Source organism: Musa acuminata, chromosome BXJ2-5, assembly GCF_036884655.1.
Source record: "Musa acuminata AAA Group cultivar baxijiao chromosome BXJ2-5, Cavendish_Baxijiao_AAA, whole genome shotgun sequence".
NCBI classification, from domain to species: domain Eukaryota; kingdom Viridiplantae; phylum Streptophyta; class Magnoliopsida; order Zingiberales; family Musaceae; genus Musa; species Musa acuminata.
Genome location: NC_088342.1, coordinates 12,300,052 through 12,317,174, shown reverse-complemented (window position 1 = coordinate 12,317,174; position 17,123 = coordinate 12,300,052). Strand labels below are relative to the sequence as shown.

Below are 17,123 nucleotides of genomic sequence, written 5' to 3'. Positions count from 1 at the left end.
CTAAGCTTGATATGTTTCTAAGTTTTTTTTGAATTACAATGATAGTACTACATATATAGAGTTTCTTATTTTTGAATAGTGAGTATAATATACAACAATCTTTTTAATTTTAATAATAATTTACATGATAGTTGTGAAACAAGTTGTAAGATATATCCTGATAGTTGATTAATTAAAATAAAATATGTATTAATGATTGAACCAAGACGATGAAAGAGATCGTCTGATTAACTATTCGATATGTTAATCGAAAGAACGATTGAAACATGATCAAAAGTGATTAAAAATTTTATAATTTTATCTATTTTATAATAATATTTTATGTGATTGCACTCATTATAGATGTACATGGTCATAATATTAAACATACATCTTTTTTTTTTAATTTAAAAAATAAAATTATAATTTTTTTTATATTTTAAATTATTTTTAATTTAGAAAAAAATAAAAAATTAGTGGTTGGAAATCGGAACCAGACCCTCGGTTCTTGAACCATGGTCAAGGCTACATGGGTTACTCTCTCATGCCGCGATCTCAGTTCCAGTCTCGACGAATTTCCAAATTCCTCCGTATCTAATTGAACATCTTTTTTTATTAATTAACATTAATTTTAATTAGCAAAATTAAACGAGGGATTTATTGTTGGAATTTGGTCCGTTGCACCACGTACCGAGTCAGCCAACAGAAATGTGGCATGTCAACAATATCGTCCGGACCGTGGGCACGTTGGCCGAGCGCAATCCATGAATCGCGAGCGAAACCTCTCAGAAACTATGTCGTCCCATAAGGAACGGTCAGGATGCCATCAAATTTACGCATCTTAACGAACTAGGACACTCCTATTTACTTTTGTGCCCCTCTTCCTCGTCCTGCCTCTTCTCCCCCCCCCCCCCCTTTGCACTTCGACCCCAGACAGAGAGTACTCAACTCTCCCCTTCCGTCTCTCTCCTCCCTTAGGAGAGGAATTGGGAACGGGAATCCTCTTCTGGTTTTCCTCCGTCTGCGCCAAATTTCTTCTCGTTCTTCTCGAAATCGAGGGCTCCGTAGCACCAGATTTGCCGTTTTCTCCAGATTTTAGGGTTTCCTTTTATCTTCTTTTTGAATGGAATGGTGAATCGATTTCCGGCCGTTTCATTTTTGGAGAAACGTGGTGAGTGAATCGAAGAGGAGGGAGATATGTATAGAGAGAGGGGAGGTTGCGGGTCGAAGGTGGAGATTGGAGCCGCGGATCGAAAGCGGATCAATGATGCCCTCGACAGGCATCTGGAGAGGTCCTCGCCGTCGACTTCGAGGGGTTTGAACGGCAAGGAGAAGGGTAGGCTGTCGATGCCGTCCGTCAACTCGGGGAAGCAGCCCGAGCATCGAACCTTGTCCAAGAGCAAGCTCTCGGATGGTAAATTTTTGTTTCTCTGTATTTCGGCTTCCCATCTTTTTTCCATGTTGGAATTTGTTTTTAATTTTTTTTTTTGACAATATAATGTCTCAAAAGAACTGTTCTTTTTTTAAGATTTCACCTCTTTGGTGTTGTCGATTATGTTTTTCTTTTTTCCACATATCTGTTTGGATTCTTACTTTTTTATGCCTACTTACAAATGCAACTCGAAGAGACGGTTGCATTTGGGGAAAATAAATTGCATATGTTGCGGCGTTCTCTTTCCCAAAATAAGAAAAACGGTAGTGACAAATATAAGTTGGTTTGGTAAACATATTAGGTTTAGACATAATCTTGCCCTTGTTCTTGATGAACAGGATACAATCAACTAGTAACACATTGAGTGGGAGGAGACCTCCCACAGAAGTCTGGTTGTGATATTGCTTAATGAACAAGTGACATAGATCCTTATTTTGAGTCCGTGAGGTAATATCATATTTCAGGATCCAAAGGTTCCTTGTGTACAAGTATTATGGAATTCTTTTTGTAGTTTGAAAATACAAGTGTTCATGCGTAATCATGAAGGTGTTAATTTCTGGATCTTATTGCACAGCTAAAATTTGCTTGTAGTTTTTTTTCAACTTTCATGCAATCTTCTTGAAGAGATACTTTTTAGCTTAAAAAGATGTTGGTTGATGAAGTACAGTAGTTTTTTTAATGCAAAATGGTTCACTTTTGTAGAAGCGTTAGTTCGAGCCATTGGTTGGGGCAATATGTATTGCAAAAACCTTTGTAGAGATTTTACTACCTTGTCTTTGGAAACATTCCTGACTGGATCGTCGACCATGCTAAACTTTAGGTGACTCTTTGGCCATGCTGGGATGCGGCCTGTCGGTGAACCATATTCATTGTTGCAGATTTCTGTCCTAACGGATGTTTTCCCTTTAACTAAAAGGAAGAAGGAAAGAGGTGGATTGTAAAAACAATTGTTTACCCAATCTTGATTCATTAAGGTACTCACTTCCAACTAAAGAGTGATTTCTTTGACTGATGATTGTCAGATTAAAAGGTACAAGAAGAATCTTTGTATGCTTCAATTACTCATTCAGTCTAACGTAGTTGTTGCACGAGTGGGTCATTGATTTAAGGATTAAATATTTCTGTATTTTTGTCAGCAATCTAACTGCTGTGTTGGTCTGGATTGGCAGTTTTAGATTTAAAGCGATTTTAAATTTTTAGAAATTGTGAAAGTATAGTAATTAACTGCTAAAGGTCTTAAAATCAGCAGCTTAGAGTTAGTGAGGAATGCTAAATTTTTCCTTAGCAGCAAGAGTTGGTTTATCTCAGGCATCTCCATCATTTCTTTGGACCCCTTTAAGAGACTTAGTTGGGCTATCATTTAACCATGACGATTTTTTTTCTTTATTTGTTCTCCTTTTTCCCTGACATATTCTGGTTTTTATTTATATTTGTTGTTAATTTGGTATCATTCGAGGTTTAATATTCTTCTTGTTTACAGTACTCATTCTTATCTTATACGATTTTTGTCATATTGTTGCTTATAAGTATTTTTTGATTTTTGCAATATCTGGTGCCACAGAAGAATCAGAAACAGATAGTGAAGAGTCTGATGTTAGTGGTTCTGATGGGGAAGACACCTCCTGGATTTCATGGTTCTGTAACCTAAGAGGGAATGAGTTTTTTTGCGAAGTTGATGATGAATACATACAAGATGATTTCAACCTTTGTGGGCTAAGCAGTCAAGTCCCATACTATGATTATGCTCTTGATTTGATCCTGGACGTGGAATCTTCCAATGGTAATCTTGCTTGCCTGTAACAGAGACTTGCCTAATTAAATGCAAGTTTGTTTTGGCTCTATCTCAAATGGCTAAACATCAATGGTATTCCAAGCTTTGGATCCTAATAATTTCCTGTGTTCTATTAGCTTTGGGTTTCCTTGGCAGTTACAATACTTAGGCTAGTTACACTTTTCTTCAAAGTTTTATCATCATCTGCAAAGTTTAAAGACAACTTTCCTTCTCAAACTTGTTGGATTTATTGATCTTCCATATCATAGTTTCTTTACTTTCGAAGTTTTGGCATAAAGGTTCAGATAAAGTTTGGAATTGAAAGTCCATCAGAATTTGCAAACCATTATTTCAAGTATGTATTTTCTTTTATTTGGAATACTTGAATGTTAACCCATCTTTTGGGATGCAAAGCCCTAGCTAGCAAATAAGTTATAAAACATACAAAGGTGAGATTTATTGGGCTTTCCTTTCATTGTTGCAAAAGTAGTGTACTACTATGAAATTTTAGTATCTTCACCAGTGAAGTTTTTTGTTCTTTTCAGCAAGCATTATCATTTACGTCCTGCTTCTTTCCTTCATTGCAAGATTACTATAATGTTGTGAAAAAGTATGTTTGCTGGTGATGATTTCTTTCTTTTTAAGACAGCATTCAGCTGTACTTTAGATATCTTGAATTTTATGGAGAAGTATATTTGCTGACAATGAATTCTTTCTTTATAAGATAGCTATCAGCTGTAACTTAGATGCCTTGTATTGCAGTTATTGTTTTCCCTCCCAGAAAATATGGAGCTAGACTTATACAAAGAAAAGTGATGATCCCCTGACCAAAAGACAAATAAGAAATGAACTGTATTTTATGTGAAAACCATTTTTTAAACGAAATGGTTATGTAGAAAACATCACTGAAAAGGAAATATACGGAAGTAGCTTTGCAGCAATAATTCTTTTAGACTATAGTTAGACAACTATCACAAATTGACTATTGTTTCCCACAAATTACATGATTGAGGGATTTTCACAAAATTTTCCCTTTTTTCCTTTCATTTCTGTGAAATTTGGGACTTTCTCAGGGTCAACAATTTCTAGCTTTAATATGCATGATGCACATAGTAATGTGCCATATAGCAACATGAAATAGATTGATAGAATAGTGGCAATTCATATATGCACCGACTGTCAGACCTATTAGGACCTTTAAGATTCCATAAGTCTATGACAGTGTTTTCTAGTTTTAGATTTTAATCTCCATCTAGAATTTGGATTAGAAATGATGGCTGCAAAATTACTTACTCATTTTGATGTAACATATAGAAATCAATGTTATATGTTTCTGGGTAAACAACAATTTCTTTTCAGAGAGTGGCAGTGCTTGACGTAGAGAGATGACTGATAATATGCAGTGGTCAGCTGGTAGACTAAGGAGTGTTGTGATAACTGGTGTTTTTTGGGGTTGTTAATTAATTGCCAGTAGTTTATGCCTTCTGAATACTATTTGTGGTATTTGGAATGGGAATTATCTCCTCCTCCCATGCTGATGTTTTCTGTCTGTTGCTGACAAGCCTGCTCAAACCATCCCTCTCCCACCCTCAACCCAACCATATAGACAACACAGAGAAAAAGAGAAAAGTGCCAGAAGTAATATATATGTGAACAAAAAGTTTATACATTAAACTCTGATAGAGAGCCTTGCAATTTGTACCTCATTATTTCTTTATATTTTCATCACTATTTTTACTGCCTTATTGCGCTGATAATTTATGCATGCTTCTTTGGCTGGAAATTGTTGACAATTTCAATGAATTTTACATATGGGCAGGAGACATGTTCACCGAGGAACAAAACGAGCTAGTTGAATCAGCAGCAGAGATGCTTTATGGTTTGATTCATGTTCGATATATATTAACCAGTAAAGGGATGGCTGCTATGGTAAGGTCTTGTATTTTGTCCTCTATGTTTATGGTTTCTTAGTTTGTCATCAATGACACTTGGTAGTGACAATTTCTGTAGCTAGAGAAATTCAAGAACTATGATTTTGGAAGATGCCCTCGAGTCTACTGTTGTGGCCAGCCCTGTCTTCCTCTTGGGCAGTCGGACATACCTCGATCAAGTACTGTGAAAATATATTGTCCCAAATGTGAAGATGTATACTATCCAAGATCGAAGTATCAAGGCAGTATCCTTTTTTGACTTAGCAAATTTTGTTCAAATTGGTCGTATTATGACAAGATCTTTAAAATAGTATATGCCTCTTGATATGCTGCTTTGCTTACATGATTTCTGCCTTACTGTAATTTCCATTAATACATAATTTATTTTTGGCCCTTGTCCTGGAATACTTTTGCATATAGAGCAACAGTGAATGATGTAATTTGAAACCATAACCATCCATGGGTTGCTGTATTAGTTATTACATGTATTCTCTCCTGGAGTTTACACTATCTAGTAATTGCTTTTTCAATTAAGTAACAAAGAGATGTACATTAGCTGCTCAGTTTAGTTACCTCTAATGAAAATTTGAAATTCAATTGACCTTGCTTAGATATCGATGGAGCTTACTTTGGGACAACATTTCCTCACCTGTTTCTGATGACTTACGGGCACCTCAAGCCACAAAAGCCATCACAACGGTATGTTCCCAGGGTATTTGGCTTCAAAATTCACAAACCATGAATTGGAGCTGAGCTGCCAAACAAAGAGAATTTTGTTGTATCTGGAGGGGGTTCAGAAGTAGAAAGTGTTAACCTATCCTTGCTTTTGGGATAATATCTACTTTGGGTTGTCCTAACTCAAGTTGTTTTATTTTAATCTTGTAACGACTGTGCAAGTGTAACTTTTATGGTTGATTATTAATTTCCATGTCTCAATTTGCAAGGTTAGCCACCTTTTGCTTTTCTTGTAACTTTTTTGTTTATTTGACAGTAATCTAATGTAGGTGTTTTAATATCTAGATACCTTCTACAACACCATGACACTAATAATAGGAATAATTTCAGAGTTTTCTGTGGTTATATATGTGTGTGCTTTTTTCCTTACACTGCGTGGTTATAGATGTGTACCGCTGCTGAGATTGTAGGCTGTAAATTATTCTTACGTCTTGAAAAGAGTGAATGCTCCCTTGCCTGTTGCATCAAGTATATCTTGATGTATGCTTTTCTTCGAAATATGCTTTTTTATGTGGTAAAATGTAATTTGAACTGTGACATGCATTTATTTCGACGACCACACTTGGGACCAATGACTAGTTAATATCTTCTTTTACGGTGTGTGTGGCGTAAATTTGATAGTAAAATTGCTGTGATGTATGATATTAATGTGGTTAACCATCAACAACTCCTCTTCAGAGATAAGTTGTGTTTTTTATATGAATAATTAGATCATGCCTCCAAAAAGATCATCGTAAATCCCATCATACGGGGACAGAAGCATGCGGTTGGGCGATAGTGTTGGGGGCTGCATTAGTTTATAGAAACAAAATTCGTACATAAAATCCTGTTGTAAGATGGAGATAACATAAGAGGCAAGGCCTGTTCTGTCAACCACAGCATAACAGTGATTGGCCTGTTCTGTCATGCCATTGTAACCGTCGTTGCTTGTTTCATGTTCATTGAATGCTAGATCTATATTCTTCTTCTTCTTAGTTATCAACAGATGCCATAATATAAGAGGGATGAAGCTATTGGATGTGGAATTGGCTTCATGAACTTTTGCGGAGTCTCATGGAATGGTCACATAGGTTCTCATTGTTGGGTTGATAACCCATATTCAGTTTAAGGTGGGTTTTATCAGTTCACTCCCTCTTAATCTAATCCTAATTTATATCAGGGGAGTATAGTTTTTTGTAGTCACGAGATTTCAAAGAAAAGGAGAAGAACAAGACAGAAAAGGAAGAGAAAGAAAGGGAAAAAAACAAGGATAATACAAAGAGATTGTTCGCAATCATCTAACAATGCTTTCATCTCAGGTTAAATCAGATCTACAGTAAATTCTTATTATGATTACTTGAAGAGAATTAGGGAGGATTTAGATATTATACATAGTGACATGATCCTTGTATCTTAGTTATTCTTTTGTGATTGTTGTTAGGATTTTAGATAAGAGATTAAGGTTTATGTATTTATTATTATTATAATAAATTATCTCTAATTTATCACGTGATTTTTACCCTTCATATTGAAGAGATTTTTTACGTATATCTTATGACCTATTAATATTTGTTTATACACAAAAATTATTTCTCTTTATATCCTAAAACTACATGTCAAAACGCCAACTTCACTGTTTCATATAATGTCTCATTTTACACGCGGAAGGGAGTGAGACCAATAGTACACCAGATACGTCGTATCTGTCGACACATGGCAGGTGTTTGTGCGTTGTTGCAAGGTTGATGAGGGAACACTTTTACCGGCGCCTGTCACCTCACTGACCTGCTCCTAATTGAATGGTCTTCGTCATGTTAGAACCGCCGCTCATCCAACATGTCAAGCGGAAACGAAATCCATCTCAAAGTTAATTTGGTTTCATGTCCGAGGATATGTGTTCTCAATGAATTTATTCTCGTAAAAATGTGTGTGCCCTCATTGAACCTTTTATGCTGAAACAGTCAGTACATGCAAGATTAAAGGAGAAACCAGTGGGCTAGGTTCCGATGTTTGCTTATTACACTTGTTTCTCGTACGATACGACCTGATTCCCAGCATGAACAACAACAGTTTTAAGTTGACAGCTTAATCAATCCACTATGAAGTAGACTTATGTTCAAGTAGTTTAGCTCGTCCGTCACCTTCCAGATGTTGGTGTTTGTTGTTTTCTCCAGTCGAAACCTAGACGAATTTAGCATTTAAGTTTCTTTATGCGTTAAGTCATCAGACAACAGAATTAGAGAGGGATCAAAGCCTCGATTACCACTTCATCAAGAACAACAAACAGTAAGAAAAGCGATGAAGAACAAGTCTCAACCCAGGCAAAGGTTACAACACTCGTCGCCCTATGCAAGCAAAAGAGCTTCTTCCTCTTTGCCACTCCTCTCGGGTTTCAACCTTGTACACTACCCACAGCTTTATATCGAGTGTGCCGTAGTTTACCTAGCCACGGCAGTGTCGGCCCAGACGTGAATCTTCTGGGACTCGCCACTCTTCCGCCGCTCCTTCCTCGACCTGGACACCTTCACGGAGAGCTTCCGGCTGTTCTCCCCGGCCTCGTCGATCTCGATCTGCTCCTGCCGGCACTCCTCGCTGCAGAACGGCGTGTCCCCTCTGCAACCAACTACCCATCAATCCACTCACCCCACACCAGCACTCTCCACGAAGATGACAAATGACTCCAACAAAGAGGGTTGCACACCCAACCTGTACATGAATATGTTGCGGTTGCTCGCGAGGGGATTCCTGCACAGGGAGCAGCAGTCCAAGAAGTGACGCGGTTCGTCGTCGAAGCCGTCATAATACAGCCTTCCCAACGCGGCGCTGCTGTTGCCTGCTTCGGGGCCGGCGTCGTTCAGCGATCCATGAGAAGAGGAAGAGAAAGAGGAAGAGCGAGAGGAGTCCATGGTGATCTCAAGGCTTCTACGGCGGCTCCTCTTGGGGGTGGTGGGGCGGGTCATAAAAAGAGGAGGGTGGGAGTTCCAATAATGGTGGGTCTCTCGGAACCACGACGAATAGGTGGACTGCGAATAATCGCGGCTTTGGTCTTCGTCTAATCGAGTTGGAATGGACAGCCAAGCGATCGACAAGCGTAACGCCGCGATCAATCCTTAAGCTTCTTGAAAGCTCTCCCAGTGATATATATATATATATATATATATATATAGTTCGCACCTGACGCTGTGGCATTCTCGTAGTTAAAGGGAGTGCGGAGCCCGAACTCGACGCCAAACCCGTCCAGAACAATCCTCACGTGACTATGACGCCATCGTTGTTGCTTCCCCTTTTCTTTGTTCTTCCCGGCTTTTACCGTCACCAGCCGGTTCCCGTCGGTCAAGATCCCCCCAATCTCCCAGGATTTCAATTTTAGCAAAATTACTGATACATGTCATCTAAAATTTTTTTTTTTCATATTTATATATTTAAATTATATATATATATATATATATATATATATATCTTATTCTAAAGAAAATCATATGAGTAATTACATCAACAACAGAAGCTAATTCTCATAAATTATTTTTCAGCTACAACATCTGCAGAGCTTTGTTGTCAGCTTAAGTTAATCATTCCTGCAAAAAGAACACATCTTTTATTTCTTCGCCAGACTCGATGTCGCTTAGTTTATGGTCTCTCAGTGGTTTATTGAGGCAGCAGCAGAGACACATGAATGGACAGAATCAATCCACATCTGTGCCAACTTTGGTCTTCTGAGGGATTTAAGGAAGCCCAAGTCTCAAGCCAATGCTTTTGAGTGGAGAAGAACACTGTTATTGGAACAGGTGGTGAATGCTTTATTTCATCACAGCCTAAAGCATGTATTAAATGATCTGCTACCCATGTTCTCTTGTCAATTATTTATATGAAAGCATCACACTTTTTTGTAATTACATATATATATATGTGTATATAAATGTATATATATACATGTATATATACATGTATATATACATGTTCTAACCTGACACTGACTTCCAACCCTTTTCTGATCACTAAATTATGAACTATATAGATTAGCACAGTAATCTTTCCAGTTCCATTTCTTGATTTGTTACATTCATATGCATTCCTTTCTCATAATTCATTTACCTATGATTTGCTCAAACACCATATTCTTTTGTTAGAGATTAGGAAGAAAGCCTAATAAAAAAGTCACATTATACACAACTTTCTTAAAAACTTGGCTATGTGCTTTTGACCATAAATACCTTTTGATGAAATAAGCAAAATGAATGAAACAGTCACAAGGAGAGAGATTATGATATGGTATGTCGGCTTTTCAAGCATATCAAGATAGACTTGATAGACAATGTTGAACATCATTGGGTTTTTAAATGTGTTATAAACTTTGCGCTTCTGACCATAATTGGTTTCAAACATATATCAGGATAGACTTTATAGAAAATGTGGAACATCAATGGACTTTTGGATGTGTAGGTGAAATCACTAAATCTTTCAACATCCATGAATATACAAACACTGAATGATTCATAACTATGGTCATGCATCTCTACCAATTCCATGATGGACCGAAGAAACAAAACCCTGTCCAAATCATGAAATCAGAGAGTGATGTGATCTCACCAGTAGCTGTAGTTCTTTCTTCCTTCACAACTTTCTACTCAACATAAATTAGTCTTCTTTGTCCCCTTTTTTCTTGTAGAAAGATGGTGAGTCCAAAATCACCAAACTCTGTTTCTCTCATTTCTACAGCTTCAGTATATGAACAGTTGAGACGCAACAGTCCAACAATGAGGCAAAGTCTAACCTCTTGCTCTTCTCCTCACTCATCAAAGCAAACACCTACAAAGGATGGATGGAGACTCTTTGTTTCCCATGGTGTGTGTTTGGTGTGCATTCCTTACAAAGCATAGTTCAAACATCCCAAGATTGTGGTCGTTGATTAGGTGATCACTAGATTCACTTGAACTATATTTAAGATGTTTGGCCAAAAATCCATTGGAACTTTTGTTGGAGAGTCATAAGTTTTGGCTCATTTAGTTAGAAAGAGACAGTGTTCCTACTGATACTTGTTTGTCGAAACAAGGGAATACTATAGTGGATCCATAGCAAGGTTTCCCCAATCGATTGGTTCTTTATTCAATTCACTGATCAGAGAAGACCAGTGGTTCAAGATAGCAAATATATCTTGAAAGAGTTAAGTTCATGAGGTGAAAGGTAAGAAGAGAAAATGTTGTGTCAATTAAGATTCAAGCTATTATCTCAGATGTCACTTTTGAACATTAATGAGTTTTTATTTGGCTAAATGATCCTTTTTTTTTTTAGTATTTTTCATGACTGCACAATTCAAAAATGAAATAACTATCATTCTCTTGTTACTGAAATTTTCATCTCCTATGAATAATTCAGAATCGTCAAAGAAATATTAGTGAAACAAACTAGATTTGTTGGTAAGACTTTGATTGTTGATAGCAAAGATCTAAGATGAAATCCCGGTTTCATCAGTTACCATTTGAGTAAATAAATAATACATCTATCATATTACTCTTTGTTTACTTTTTGTTCTCCATTTCTACATGAAATAATACATGAAATTGTTGTCTTTTTCTGTTATTTGTATTTTTATGAAAAATATCCATCCTAATTTGTTCCTTTGTTTCATCGATTGTGAATAATTTTCCTAATTTTGACTTTGTTACTGCTTTACATGGAGATTGTTGAACATTAAAGAAACTATTCATCAGAGAGAATTTTTTTTTATAAAAAAAAACCAAAAATAATTAACTCATACAAAGAAAACTCTTATTTCGACTCGGTAAATTATCATTTACATCGCTAATATGTTAATACCATTGTCGACTAACAATCATCATCATCATCATCAATTATCAATCGTTATCACCATCAATACTTTATTTCATTATCGCCGCAATTTATTATTGGAATTGGCATCATCATGCAAAATTTCCACTCTTCGTCGTTTTCTTAAATAATGCAATAGGTGATTACTACGAAGATATGAATGTTGACCCTCTTAATATGATGTGTGACCCATTAAGATTGCACGTCAAACAAGCATTTGATCAACACAAATTAGATCGATTGGCTAAGCACTAGTCCAAATTGCAGGCATACGATACATATATGGGTTGGGCCGGCCCATTAGACGATCGATGGGCCTTCCTGGTTCTCTGCCACATGATGGTAATCAAACGGCCGAAGGTGCACATTCGAAACAAATTAAGAAAAAAAAATAAAATTCGAATAAAATCGAATTAATTAGTAGTAATGCTCATCATCTTGTTTGCAAAAGCTGATTAGAAAAAGAGTTTAAGCGTCGGACTGTCTTTTTCTAATCCCTTTTTTGTGTGATTTATTTTTATTTTTTTGTGTTTACGGAGATCTTTTGAACGGCTGAGATTTGCAGTCTTAAGTGAGGTAGACTCGGACGCTCCCGGCCTTGCCACATCGGCAAACCGGGCACGACTCGACCGGGCCTCCCCCGCCGTCGCAGGCGTCGCACAGGCACAGGTGGCGGCAGGGGAGGAGCACCACCGAGGCCAGGCGCTCCCGGCAGGCGCGGCAAGCCCGCCCCTGCTCGACTCGGTGAGGCTCCATGAAGGCCGACTCGGCGTCCTCGGCCGGCGACGCCTCGCAGCCCCGCGCCTGGGCCGCGGTGGCGACAGCCTTTTGGAGCTGGACCTGGAGGGAAGTTGCCGTTGCCTGGTCGGCCGTGGCCTTGGCTTTCCATGCCATCGATTCGATTCGGAGGCGGGCGAGGCGGCCCTCGAGCTCGGCGCTCCGCCGCGCCGCCCGCTCCGCTTCCGCTTCCTCCTCTCGTAGCCGCCGGGCAGCTGACTCGTTCGCTGCGCTTAATAGATACCGGTAGTGCCTCCATCGCCTCTCCGCCAACCCCCGTCGCAGCTGCTCTGACTGCCATAGAGGATGAAAAATCCAATCTTTAAGTCTCTTTATTACCAAGACCAAAGGAGCCAAAGCAATCCGGGAGAGGCAGGAGGAGAGAATAGTACCTCGGCGTGAAGGAACTGCTCGATTTCGCCCTTCTGTTGATTGATGTGGGTGGAGAGTTCTTCGGACAGAAGGGAGGACAGGAAGGAGGAAGAAGAAGATAGAAGAGGGTTGGATTGCTTCTGGTTCTGCTGCTGGCATCGATCCTTGAAGGAGAGTCGGAGGCCGGTGGAAACTCGGAGAGAAGGGTGGCTCTGGTGCTGGGCGAAGCTCACAAGCGCCGGAGGCGAAAGCGGGGCCGATGGACGCTGTGGTTGCAGCGAGAGGAGGTCGACAGGGTGGTTCTGCTGCAGCTGCGGTGGCGGCGGCGGCGGCGTCTCCGGGAACCCGATGCCTCCTCGACCTCTCTTCCTCGGATTCGGCGGTGCTGTTAGATGAAACAAACCTCAGAAACCCACAACATACCGTTCAAGCAGACCAAAAAGGAGCCAACTTTGCCTCATCTCACCTCCATTGGCGAGCAATAACTCCGACGGATCGATGAAACCAGGCGCGGCACGAGGAAAGTCCATTTCTTTCTCCTCCTATCGCTTCTGCGTCAATCCAGCAACCAAAAATTTCCCAAGGAAACCACTCAAGATTCGACCTTTCACACAGAAACTAATGGGAAATCATCTATAAAACCGATCAAGATCGGAACTCGACCGCAAACTCGAACGAGGAAAGTTACACGGGTATCAGGATCGAACTATCATTACTTGTCTAGAGAGAGAGAGAGAGGTGTGCGACGAAAGAAAGAGGCAGATGAAGAGGAGGAATCAGAAGCAAAAGCTTTCAATGCCAACTACCATAGATGCTGCTGCTCTTGTTTCTCCTCCACCTCCCTCGGCGTCCTCTTCACTTCAATGCAGAAAAAAGGGTACGCAACGAAGTGGAGATAAATGCGCTCGGAACGATCGAAAGAGTCCAAAGATGGCCTGCTCTTATTGCTCTCTCACTCACAACAAAGAGGAGTGGAGAGAGATGGTGAGCTGCTGCTAACCATACAAATCTCCTTCCTTTTGGTTTGAATGGATCCACCTTCCTCAGCAGCACTGTTTCATTTTGTGTTGAGATTTCCTAGGCCAGTTTGCCTTCGATGATGCAGTAGGCACATGAGAGAGAGAGAGAGAGAGAGAAAAGAAGGGTGTGACCTTGTCTGTGCATGGGAGAAATACCAGGGACAGTCATTGTGCTTGAAGTAGTAGCTGCTTGGATTGCCTTCCATACTTTGTTTCTTGTGCCAAGTGTTTGCCGTTGTTAGTCTTTCTCTTTCTTAGCTTCCAAGGTTTGTCCAGGCAAACCAACAGCCCTTCCTTTTTCCTTCCTCCATTGTCTTGGAAATGTGAAGAACTGTAGGTTTAATATGCTCGGCCTAACATTAACTGCTTCTCACGCGTCTCTTTCTCAATCAGAACAAGGTAAAATGGTATCAGATTGACCACTGTTATTGCTTGGATTAATCCCACTTTATTATTATGATGGATAAATCGAAGAAATCAAATGGTTTGTGAAAAGGATATCAGTCATGCAAGTTTCAGTTTAAACAAATAAGAAACGTAGCAAGAACAATAAGAATACCGCAATAAATTTATGCAACGATGTCATTAATGGATGAGTACTTGTGTATATTATCATGGAATTTATATGATGTAATAAAGAAATATGCATATTATGTAGCAAAAAATAAAATGGTCAACAATTATATAGAATGCTCTAAATGAAAAGTATTAAAGAAGAATTAAAATATTAGAATTACTACATAAGTGAACAATTAGATGTAGCTCTGATGAAAGACAAAATCAGGCAGGAACATATAAGATAGTATGGAGATGTGTTAAAGATACCAATAGATACTATCTATAGTCAAGAGAGAGAGAGAGAGAGAGAGAGAGAGAGAGAGAAAAAAAAGAGGGCCAAGAATGTTTTAATGAAATCTATAAATATAAAATTTAAATTATTTTAATTTAATATAGAATATAAATTTTGAATTATAATTGAGCGATTGTTTTGGAAAATACTATTTTTTTAGGTTTTTCTTATATGGTACTCCTTTTTCAAAATACTCATACGATCTGATCACCCCCTATTTGTAATGTTCCAAAAATCTCTTAAAAAATTATCATTTTTTCTCGCTCAAATCCAATTTTTTTTTCCTAACTACTTACATGGTTTTATCCACAAAAATACTATATAGTGTTTTAAAAATATTATATAGTATTTTTTAAAAGATATTATATACTATTAAAAAAAATAGTATACTATGTTTTTGAGATCATAGTATTTTTAAAACAAAATTATTATATAGTATCTAAAAAATACAATATGGTGTCTTATGGATAAAAAAATAACCCACAAAACACTATAAATAATAGTTGGCCAAAATTTTTTGTGGGATTGAATGGAAAAACACTACAACAGCTTTTGAGGGGTATTTTTAAAATTTTTGAAATAGAGGATGATGGTTTGAAAATTTTAAAAATGGGTACTATCCTGGAAAAACTCAAAAGAAGATATTTTCTCGGACAATCAGCCATTATAATTGTTATTGAATTATCACATAAATTAAATATTCGTCCACCAGATAAAATGAAAGGAAAAATTGCATGATAGATACAGTGACACATTATTTTGTGATGCAAAACTGATGCGAAATTTCAACTATGCAATAGGATGCAGAGGATCCATAGAGTTGACCCCACCAAGATCTTCGGCAATGACTAATTGTTTATATAGATAGATAGATAGATAGATAGATAGATAGATAGTTGTTGCAAAGCAAAGAACTCGATCACGGTTCGTTTAGCTTGAAATAATTTTTCTAGCTGATGCTACGTCCGATCTGCTTTGGTTCAGATTGGTTTTAATTAGTAGAAATATAAATGCGGCGGGTAATGTGGTTGATGTTGATATAAATTGATCCAAACAAATGTATAAATATACATACATATCGAGTACATATCATTCAGTGTTTTATTTGTCTTTACTGCATACTCTCCTTTTCTTTCGAGTTAGTAGAAAGACACACACACACACTCTCTCTCTCTCTCTTCTTGTAAGACAATCACTTGTTGTTTCAAGATGCACTGATATCAACAACATTGTATATTTCAGGACTGCATCAGCTAAAGGCTCAGAGAACTACGGCCTGATGTGATTCCTTCAGCATGCATGGGGGACCTTTGGACAGGACGCAGTAACTTCAAAGTGAGGTAGTTGTCATGGAGCATCGAATCCATCCATTAAGGAGCAGCTCCTTCTGGCAACTATCACTGCAACCAAAGAGGATTTGGTGCTGCTGTGCGGTCAGTAGCTCTCACACAGGAAAAGGAAAGGGAGGGGGTGGCAGTATTGAAGAGATCCATTAGGTACTTGAAAGGAGAGGAGGGAAGGAGAGCAACGCATCACCCATTTCTCGGGTGGGGTTGGACGGGCTTGGCTTCTTGCATTTACTCCATTTCTCCCTATCTAGTCTGCCTATCATGCACCTCTGACAGATTTAGGCGTGAAGAATAATTTATGGAATGGGTCAGTGATGAGATATGGCATGCAATGACAACTTCACAACCAATTGTTTGCAATCAGCTAATAATAATAATAATTTTTTTTCCCCTTGTTAAACTTCAAAATGGTGAAGATTGATTGATGATGGAATTTTGATGTAAAGAAAAGTCTCTGTCTTATTTTTTTTCAGATATATCTTTCTTTTTCTATTCCTAATGTATTAATTACAGTGAAAGTTTTCATCTTTCACTCTAAACAACCATGAGATGTTTGCATATATAATGCAAGTGAGCTCCAACACTCAAAATGCTTCCGTTTCACATGGAGCAAATTAGCCATTCATTTACTCAAGCAGTGAAGATAATAGAGAGGGAAGATCGATCAGCTTGTTTGCATGTTTTGACAAATATGTATAGAACATGACCTCTCATGGAGTCATGGTTCAGAAACATAGGTTTTAACGATCAACTCCGAAGGTGAGATGAATTGTGACAGAGGATATGCCCATGCTGAGCCAAAAGTCTAATTAGTCTCCTATTGTATTTGTCCACTTTCTGCTCACCAGACTCTTCCATCAGTTGATTTGTCAAACAGACACTGCAATCTCTCTCGACAGGTTCCAAATTTTCTGTGTCATGGCCAAGACTTGAAGATGAGACAAGGGTGGATATGGCAACTCTTTCTTACAGGATAACCGGTGAAGTTGCTTTAGCTCAAGTTTTGCTCATATATTCATCAGCCTTGCTACTGAACAAAAGGATCCATTTCATGTTGCGGACAGATTGTGGTCCATTCATTGTTTGTGATTTTGAATCCATGC

The 17,123-nt window shown here is 38.3% G+C and overlaps 2 protein-coding genes and 1 long non-coding RNA gene across 7 annotated transcripts; 1 reads left to right on the top strand and 2 right to left on the bottom strand.

Moving 5' to 3' along the window:
- Positions 1–851: 851 nt before the first annotated feature.
- Positions 852–6,061, top strand: LOC103973172 (casein kinase II subunit beta-1). Its single transcript, XM_009387672.3, has 5 exons — positions 852–1,393; positions 2,973–3,191; positions 5,002–5,111; positions 5,193–5,358; positions 5,725–6,061. The coding sequence occupies exons 1-5, from the start codon at positions 1,177–1,179 to the stop codon at positions 5,853–5,855; spliced, it is 843 nt and encodes a 280-aa protein (XP_009385947.1). The 5' UTR covers positions 852–1,176; the 3' UTR covers positions 5,856–6,061.
- A 2,002-nt stretch (positions 6,062–8,063) lies between these two features.
- Positions 8,064–8,744, bottom strand: LOC103973171 (uncharacterized). The gene is made up of 2 exons (XR_010486631.1): positions 8,534–8,744; positions 8,064–8,440 (listed from the first exon to the last, which is right to left on the bottom strand). It is a non-coding gene; the product is annotated as an uncharacterized LOC103973171 (long non-coding RNA).
- A 3,301-nt stretch (positions 8,745–12,045) lies between these two features.
- LOC103973169 (BOI-related E3 ubiquitin-protein ligase 1) lies at positions 12,046–14,137 on the bottom strand. Of its 5 annotated transcripts, none has more exons than XM_009387665.3 (4): positions 13,609–14,137; positions 13,269–13,353; positions 12,823–13,187; positions 12,046–12,724 (listed from the first exon to the last, which is right to left on the bottom strand). In XM_009387665.3, exons 2-4 carry the CDS (start codon positions 13,330–13,332, stop codon positions 12,221–12,223), a joined length of 933 nt encoding a protein of 310 aa, XP_009385940.2. In that variant the 5' UTR covers positions 13,333–13,353; positions 13,609–14,137; the 3' UTR covers positions 12,046–12,220. The 5 variants fall into 5 exon arrangements, with proteins under 5 accessions (XP_009385940.2, XP_064964969.1, XP_009385943.2 ...); XM_065108897.1 differs by having other exon boundaries at positions 13,954–14,137; XM_009387668.3 differs by having other exon boundaries at positions 13,978–14,132.
- Between the last annotated feature and the right edge of the window lie 2,986 nt (positions 14,138–17,123).

Bases quoted from the DNA above. Each gene is read 5' to 3' on its own strand.
- LOC103973172 (XM_009387672.3), top strand. From the start codon at position 1,177: ATGTATAGAGAGAGGGGAGGTTGCGGGTCGAAGGTGGAGATTGGAGCC. The intron at 1,394-2,972 runs GTAAATTTTTGT...CTGGTGCCACAG, and splicing joins CAAGAGCAAGCTCTCGGATG to AAGAATCAGAAACAGATAGT. The intron at 5,112-5,192 runs GTAAGGTCTTGT...CAATTTCTGTAG, and splicing joins GTAAAGGGATGGCTGCTATG to CTAGAGAAATTCAAGAACTA.
- LOC103973169 (XM_065108895.1), bottom strand. From the start codon at position 13,332: ATGGACTTTCCTCGTGCCGCGCCTGGTTTCATCGATCCGTCGGAGTTA. The intron at 13,188-13,268 runs GTGAGATGAGGC...TTCATCTAACAG, and splicing joins GTTATTGCTCGCCAATGGAG to CACCGCCGAATCCGAGGAAG. The intron at 12,725-12,822 runs GTACTATTCTCT...CCTCTATGGCAG, and splicing joins AGCAGTTCCTTCACGCCGAG to TCAGAGCAGCTGCGACGGGG.